The sequence below is a fragment of the Lacerta agilis genome, chromosome 17 (genome assembly GCF_009819535.1).
Source record: "Lacerta agilis isolate rLacAgi1 chromosome 17, rLacAgi1.pri, whole genome shotgun sequence".
Taxonomy (NCBI): domain Eukaryota; kingdom Metazoa; phylum Chordata; class Lepidosauria; order Squamata; family Lacertidae; genus Lacerta; species Lacerta agilis.
This window is the reverse complement of record NC_046328.1, coordinates 14,614,101-14,622,634: the sequence shown is the minus strand read 5'-3', so window position 1 is coordinate 14,622,634 and position 8,534 is coordinate 14,614,101. Positions and strand designations below refer to the sequence as shown.

The 8,534-nt window shown below is 44.4% G+C and overlaps 1 protein-coding gene across 1 annotated transcript; it reads left to right on the top strand.

The window, feature by feature from the left end:
* Nucleotides 1–272: 272 nt before the first annotated feature.
* Nucleotides 273–8,176, top strand: YWHAH (tyrosine 3-monooxygenase/tryptophan 5-monooxygenase activation protein eta). The gene is made up of 2 exons (XM_033174469.1): nucleotides 273–676; nucleotides 6,806–8,176. The coding sequence occupies exons 1-2, from the start codon at nucleotides 590–592 to the stop codon at nucleotides 7,460–7,462; spliced, it is 744 nt and encodes a 247-aa protein (XP_033030360.1). The 5' UTR covers nucleotides 273–589; the 3' UTR covers nucleotides 7,463–8,176.
* The last annotated feature ends 358 nt before the right edge of the window (nucleotides 8,177–8,534 follow it).

Below are 8,534 nucleotides of genomic sequence, written 5' to 3'. Positions count from 1 at the left end.
CCTCCGCAACCCCTCCCTTCCCTTGCGGTCTTCTTGGCTCCGCCCACTTTGCCCGCTTTTTTACTATAAGGGGATGCCTCGTCAAGCGTGCGCACGCGCAGCTTTTTTTAAAAAAAAATATAATATCGCAGCGATGAATCCAACTTGCTCTCCTTTCCCTTGAGCGGCACCGCTTTACTCTCTGACGCATGCGCACAGTGTCATGCAGTGAGCGTGTGTATGTATGTAGGTGGATGAGTGGGGGGGGGGGCTCAGTCTCTGTCGGGCGCTGGCCGGTGTGTGGAGCGCGCACGCGCGAGAGCGAGGGAGTAGACGTTTGAAGCTGCGCGTGCGCGAAGCAGCCAGTCGGTCCAGTCAGTCAAAGAGTGCGCGCTCTCTCTTGCCTGAGGTAAAAAAGGAGGCGAAGGAGGGAGAGCCGTTGCTGCTGCTGCTGCTTCTGCTTCTGTGGCGACGCCGACGCCGCCTCAGCCTCCCTCTGTCTTTGGCCGGCCCTGAAAGGAGCTTCGCCTCGGAAGGGCGAGCACAGCCCCAGCCTAGCGACCCCACCGCCACCTCAAGCCTCCGCCTCAGCCCCCGGACAACGACGACGATGAGCGACCGCGAGCAGCTGCTGCAGCGAGCCCGCCTGGCAGAGCAGGCGGAGCGATACGACGACATGGCTTCGGCCATGAAAGCGGTGAGTGGACCGAGCGAGGGGAGCAAAGAAGAAGGGAGAAGGGGCTGCTGCTGCTGCTGCCGCCGACCCACCGCCAGACCCACCCACGGGGAGGATGAGGATGGCGGCCGCCCCCCTGGAGGAGGAAAGCGGGTCGGCGATGGTGACCAAGACTCCTCGCTGCAGATGTGTCCGCCCCCCTTTCTTACCTCCTTCTCCTTAGTCCCCCTAACCCTTAAGGCGGATGCCTTGCGATACCTGTCTCTTTTAGGTTCTTGTTATTCTGAGGCTGCCTCCCCCTTTTATTTCTTTTAAGTGATCTTAATAGGGTATTGTGGAAGCCTTTCTGGGGGAGGAGGGTTTCTTCTTCTTTTCTGTAGTTGGAGCTGGGAAGAGGCTGGGAGAGGGAAGTTCAGAGGTGGTGGGTGCTATCCGTTGAATCAGCTGCTGTGGCCCCTTTCTCTCAGGCTTGGTCCAGGTGTCTCCCACCCTTCCTCAGCCCTCCCTCTGAAAGTAGAAGTTGGGTTGTGGGTGAGGATCCTCTGTAAAAGAATGAACTGGTTCTAGCCCGTGAACAGATCTCTACTCTCAGCCTCCCTTCTAAGGCATGCTGCCTATTAGTCTGCATCCTTTGGGAATGAGCTGGGAAAGGGGAAGGGTCTTTTAGCCCCTTTTAGTCTTCTCAACACACCACACATATGTTGTGACTAGGCAGGACAGGAGTGTGTGTGGCTTTCTTGAGGTGGGGTTAGTCAGATTATTTTATCATTTCCCTCCCTGTCTGCTTATCAGCTGACATGGGCATTGTCAACGATGGAGTGGGTGTATGTAGTGCACTAAGGGAGTGCCCTTTAACAGCTTGGCGTGTCTATGTGCGCCGGAAAAGACAAGCCCTAAGCCATGCGGCAAGGTGGAGCAATGGGGATGTGGGCACTGTTTGAGTGGGATGGAGACTGATTTGAGCCATAGGGCAGATCTGGCTGGGAAGCAGTTCTCTGCAAGGTTTGTCAAAGGGTTCTATTTCATGTGGCTTTTGCTGGAGAGCTTCCTAACAGTTTGTCCCTCATGCTAATGAGGCTCTGCTTCTAAAACATCTTGAACCACTTTGAAAAAGGGCCTTTTGGCCATACTGCTATCCATCTCCCTTATTTCCAGCAGCCTCCTTTTCTACAGTATTTATATGGTACTTGCCTCAATAACCTTCCAAATGACTGGTTCAGAATTATTTTTGCCTTTTGTTGTTGTCATTTCAATATTCAGCAGCATAAAAAGGATTAAAATATAATTAAATTTTGATAGTATTCTATAACATCACATGATTCTTATACAAGTCTGCTTTTCTTATTGCCACTGTACAGGCTTCTTTTTATTTGGCCCACCAAAAAATATACCAGATTGCATGTAAATGCGGAGCATGTCAGTTACCTTCTCTGTGATCCAGGTGGTCAGCATTCATCCTTGCTCTGCTATCTTGCATCTGCTTCACTTTCTTCTTTATTACTCTAGTGAGCATCAAATCCAAGGGACCAAAATAAATTAACAGAGTTCTTTGGAGGGTTTCCCCTCATGCATTGGCATTATGAGTTTTCCATGAAAGTATGCTGACAATGGTATTTATGACTACCCAGTTTCCCCATTTTTGCCTGCAGGGGGATTTTGCACGCTCACCCCCTCCTCCCTATTTCCTGTCTGTTAACACTCTTGATTCTACCTCAGATTCTTTCCTCTGCACAACCTTGGAGATAGTCGCAGTGCTGGATGATTATGTTTCTGCCCATCTGTCTTGCCGCATGCTGACTCTGAGCCTGAGCTACTGTAGCACAAGCACACCCTACTGCTCTGAGGCAGGCTTCAGTAGCAGTGGGGATTCAGTCTTTAAAACAGCTACTCTTGGATACTTTTGCTTCAAGATCTATTTGTCAGTCTGAGCAATAGTCTGACATGTAAATTCTGCAGCTCTGGGGCATCTTGTGGGGTTGGATTGCTGTTTATTCCTGTGTGCTTTTGACCTACTTTTGAAGTTCCCACCATAAAAAGAGCAATTTCATGATTCCAGAATGACTACACATGTATAGTAGTACACATGCATACCTCGATGACATGTGTTAGGATCTTTACCCAAGGGTTGCAGTGCATCACAGCAAACATGTTTTCTGAGGGGGAATTAGCTTCAAGACAACAGTGCAGTGTTTAGAGTAATTGAATATGCAGTTTACTACAAAAAGGGGAGTAAAAAACATCCATGTCACTTGAAGCAGTGTGGGGTAACTTACTTAAGAGTTAGAGAGGCAAGAAAGGAAACAGGGAGGGAAAAGAGATCAGAGTGTGGATACCTGTCCCAAGGCAAAAGATATAGGAAATGACTTTCAAAGGCGTCTGCCTTAAATCTGGATGTTGTCAATTGCACTAGATTTGCACGAGTTATTCTTTACATATACTAAAATGACTATACACCCTGACTCTTGATAGCAAGGGGCACCATGCAGAACATTCCTAGGTGAAGGCTGTGAAGAAGGAACACAAATGTTGGCAAGCTATAGGTTCCTTTGGGACCTTTTTAAAACCAAGTGCAAAAATAAAATAAATGGAGAAGGAGGAAAGAGAAGGATTGGGGGAGGGGGAGTTAGGGCTATCTGTAAAAGAAAGAACCTCCGCTAGGGATTTCTCTTATAGGCTCTGTTATGCGAGGGAGGAAAAGGGTATTGATAGTGCTTCTGTCATGGGGTGATGAATGTAAAGGTCTGGGGAGTGCAAGAGGGGTCCCTTGTATACATGGTTTGGGAGGAAGTCCCTAATTTTAATGTGCGGCTTAGTTATTTGCACTATCATTCTCCAGTGCTTTCTGCTTTCCATCTCCAGGGCCCTGCAGTACGAATCACTAGGTGCACTGCAAGGAAGCAGGGTGTGCACATACTCCAGAGGTCTCTGGCCTTCTGCATAGAGGGTGTCAACACCCTGTGGTTTGTGTTAATGGTGACAGCTAGCACATATTTGCTCCATTCTTGCCCTGGGTGTCTAAGCCTCTGCTGAGGAATACATTTTCAGGCAAAATTTAGATTTTGGAGCCAAGGTGCTTAGAGAAGTATATAAAATGGGGACAGGGCTTGCATGTTTGTTAATAGAAGGGATGGCTTGTCTCACTCTACAAAACACAGTACCTGGCAATGTCATCTTTGTTGGCATAATTTTCCATTTACCGGTATGTGATGGGCTCAAACTATTATTGTAGGACTGTGAAATGGTTATAGCATCATTACTTTCAACTGCTGCTTTGATTCTGTCTTACTCTGGCCTCATCTTTTTGGAGACTAGAAGTGATGGGAGTCTTTACTACAATTCTGCATACTAATTATTGGTTTTAGAACAGATTCAACATTGTATAGCATGGTTTGATACTAGGGTAAGGACATCCATTTAGAACTGTGTCTTGCTGAAATCAGTGCTACTAGTTAGTTCAGGTGCAGCCATATTTAACCATGCTGGTAACCTTAATGCTTTCTGCATGTCTAAACAGGGTCATCTTGCTGGTGGTGGGGTGTGGTTTGAACATTTTCCCCATTTGAAATTATATTGGTTGATGTTTCACAAGGGAATTTATATTGCCTCTTATATTGATGTCTGCTACATATTCTTCCCCATTTCTTGATAAATTGAGATGCTGATCCTAATAAACAGTGAAATTAGAACATGCTGCCACGCCAAAGAGAAATATAGAGAACTTGCACATTCTTATCAGCGTTGTGCAAAAGCCAGCCCTGTCTTGTATGCAAGCCCCTGCCCTACCCCTTGGTCTCTGGGAAGAGAGGGGGGAAGCAAGCCAGGTCAGAGTGAATGTGTTTGGAGGATTTCTGAGTGCTTTTGAGCAGTGTTGCCCAGTGGGCACCTGCAAGAGGATAAGTCGTTGGGCAACACTAGTCAGAGGCAGTGGCACCTCCAAGCAATGTTGCCCATCAGGAGAGTGGTTGGGCATAGCTTCAGGCTGCTGTGTCCAATCATCCACACCCTTCTTTCCTGCTCCAGAATATGAAAGGACAGCAAGCGGCAGAGGTTTAACCCCTTAGCTTGCATTGCTGGCTGTGTGTCATGCTTATCAGAGAACACCACCACACTTGCTATGGTAAGCAGGTTTGCAGAGGCTTGGTTCTCATCTACAAACTTCAATCAAAGGTTTTCAGCTTAAGACATCTTTGCTTTATGGTGAGGATTTTTGTCTCAAGAAAGCATGCATAGCATTGTGTGGAGAGCTGCCCAATTTACTTGAATGTTACCCATAAAGCCTACATTTAGTAGGCAAGAAGTTAGCCATACTGTGAAAGTGGAGCTGTATCTATCCTTTCAGAAGACAAATGGACAGTAACAGGCAGGGGCAGGATTCCTTTAATCAAGACACCCTTCTGTCAAACTACGGTAGTTCCTCACCCTTAGCCCTGTGGTAAAGGAGCTGTGGAGCAGTATTCTGTTAGAATGAAAGGTGAAACGAGTTATAAATGTGAATAGAAGTAAAGGAATTTAATTTGGTAAAAAGTGCATTATTATTGAGGTTACTAGTTGCTTGTCATTGAGCCTTTTGCAGTGCTCTGAAAGGAGCAGTGCTTTGCTTTGCTGCTTTTTTTTTTTTTTTGGCCTGAGCTAGGTTTTAGTACAGGGTGTTCCACTGGTCCTGTACACACATATGGATAGCTATTTATACTAGAGACAGAAGTAGAATTATTTGTTAGTGGACAGGGTTGCCACATGCCACGTAACTTGTGACGTAGACAATGAGTTAAAATCTAGATTTCCAAGATGAGGGAAGACTGTTCATTTCCAGATTCCTTATATAGGGAATTTCATTAGCTGTAATTTAGGAGACGGAAATGAAAGTAAATCAATTTTAATAATACAGATGTTTTAAATTCTTCATATGAAAGCTTTAGGAAAATCACATGCATTTTTGTATACAAAATTTCCTCATTTATATTCCTTCCTCAAATTGAATTAAATGTAGAAAAACTGTGATATTACTTCTTGGTTTGCACATTTGTAACTGGTTGATTGTTGCATTAATTATGTCTCATACTGAGTAAGGTTTGCACCTCCCTTAGTTGCTCACTTAAAGCACTCAACCCTTCTAATTTTTTTCTTTATGGAAGTTGCAATATCCTCTTCCCACAACAGGATGACTTTGGGCTAATTTGCCTTCCACACTTCCACAGTGGATGTTGGGTAGCTAGAAGATATTTCTCTTTGCTCTACTCCTGTTAACTACTGCATGCTGCCTCCAGTTTTCAACAGGGCAGTTTCCATTGTCTTAGCAGCCAGATCATTCCTTCTCTAAGCAGTCACAGACTCAGGGAAGTTATAGCTGCATTTCTGATTCTCAGCTGATGTGACTCTATGCAATGCAGGGATCCTTTTTCTCATCCCGTGAAAGATGAATCAACTGGGGCTGAATATGTGTTCCAAGGTGCAAGGATTACATTTTTATGAGCAATCACTGAAAAGGGGCTCATGGACTTTTAAGTCCACAAATCCTCTGCCTCAGTAAATCTGATGGGCCTTAGGTGCTGTTCTTTAACGGCATTTATTTATTTTGTAGCAAACTCACACAGCTGCTATCCTAGCCTCTTTTGAAGGCATAAAAACTGAAGGTGCCAGATCTGTGTAGGAATAAACATAATAAATTCTTAGTCACCCACACCTTAATTTTAAGTGCAAGAGAATTTTCCAGCCCTGTAATCTGTTATTGATGTTTCTTTGCGCTTATGATATGAATGTTGTCCTCTCAATACATACTGTAATGTAAAATCCTTCCACTTCTGTTCGAGGGTGGAGATATACTTGAATCATTGTCTGCTTCCTATGATGTCCTTACTATGTTCATCAGTGCAAGGCAGAGTTACTTTAAACCTCCAAATGGCTGATGGGATGAAAAACTCTTGTTCATGTGTTCCATGTTCATAGAGCATAGAGAGGTCTTTTGTCCTATGGATTAATGGAATGAAACTTACAATGCTGAAAGACTAGTTTCTCTGCAACCATAAGGGCCCAGAGATTCTTTTGGCTTTTGAAATAGATATGGGTGAAACTTGTACTTGTGTTATGGTTTGGAGGATGGTATATTTGGCCCCCCAAATTAGGTTGTCTTAATATCTCTATGTACATTTGCAGGTGACCGAGCTGAATGAGCCCCTCTCAAATGAAGACAGGAACCTGCTGTCTGTAGCATACAAGAATGTAGTTGGTGCCAGGCGATCTTCCTGGCGAGTCATCAGCAGCATAGAGCAGAAAACCATGGCTGATGGGAATGAGAAGAAGCTGGAAAAGGTTAAAGCATATAGGGAGAAGATTGAAAAGGAGTTGGAGACAGTGTGCAATGATGTTTTGGCCCTGCTAGACAAGTTCTTGATCAAGAACTGCAGTGACATTCAATATGAGAGCAAGGTCTTCTATCTGAAAATGAAAGGTGATTACTACCGCTATTTGGCAGAAGTCGCTGCAGGTGAGAAGAAGAACAGCGTTGTGGAAGCATCAGAGGCTGCCTACAAAGAAGCCTTTGAAATCAGCAAAGAGCACATGCAGCCCACGCACCCAATCAGGCTGGGGTTGGCACTCAACTTCTCTGTCTTCTACTATGAAATCCAGAATGCCCCTGAGCAGGCCTGCCTTCTAGCCAAACAAGCCTTTGATGACGCCATTGCGGAGCTGGACACACTCAACGAGGATTCCTACAAGGACTCCACGCTTATCATGCAGCTCCTTCGAGACAACCTCACTCTCTGGACAAGTGACCAGCAGGATGAGGAGGCAGGGGAAGGCAACAATTGAAGAGCTCCCAGATCACGGCTTCCCATCAACCACCACCTCATCACCATCACCAATACTTCTTTGCCACGATCACACTATGTATTTAGTGCTAAGCATAAATGTATTGTTGGCACAGCTGTGAGGTCTGCCAGGTGCTGCTTCAGATGGGGCTTCATGGGCATTGCTGGACTAAATGGTGTATCAGCCCTGTTTATCATAGTGGCATATTGTGCAGGAAGAAACTTAAAATGAGGCATTTTAGTTTCATTTGATTCATATTATATGGGTTAATAAAAGAGTGGAAATGATTTAGGAGAATTGATCGGAAATTGAATCTTTAAATTTTCTGCTTGGAGTGGATTGTGTCAGTTAAGCAGTACATCTTATACATGCAAAACATGGAAGTGGCTCTAAGCAGATGTGAACTGATTTTGTCCTGTTCATCAATTTTAAAATGTGAGGTTCTATAACAATCTGTGTTACACTCTTTATGTGCACAGACTTGGTTTCAGGCAATGCATCTTGAGGTTTTGATTTTGATACTTGTAAGCTTTTTTTGCAGTTTTGAAGAATCATGATTTATTTTTTTGTAAATTCTTTGGCTGTTCAGTTGCCTGTGTATTCTGACAGCGCAGTGTCAATGTTAGCCCATGTTAAGATGGATGATGAGATGCCAGACTTCTAAATTAAGTGTTTTGGAATTAAAGAAAATAAACTGCTGCTTGGGGGAGAGAAGTTGTAAGAAGTTGTGTGTTTGTCTGAGAGTATTTAAACCTACCCACTAACCAAAGTTCTCAAGGTGATTTACGAAGTACAATGAAATAGGAATTTCTAGAGAGGGGCAAAGGTATATTCAGATTTACCTGCATTCCTCAGATGTTCCATTTGCTGCTGCTGCTGAATCTCTGGGCCACAGCATGTCTCAGAGGAAATCACCCTCACCTCAAAATGGATGTTAGCCTCTCAAAAAAATGGGCTTCTTAGTGATTTCTCACAGCTTCTGCTGGCAGTTACAAGATGGAGCAAATAAGTTTACAAGCCTTCTTCAATTCTCAAATATTTACAAAATAATACTCCCAAGGTGTGTAATTAT

Bases quoted from the DNA above. Each gene is read 5' to 3' on its own strand.
- YWHAH (XM_033174469.1), top strand. From the start codon at position 590: ATGAGCGACCGCGAGCAGCTGCTGCAGCGAGCCCGCCTGGCAGAGCAG. The intron at 677-6,805 runs GTGAGTGGACCG...GTACATTTGCAG, and splicing joins TGGCTTCGGCCATGAAAGCG to GTGACCGAGCTGAATGAGCC.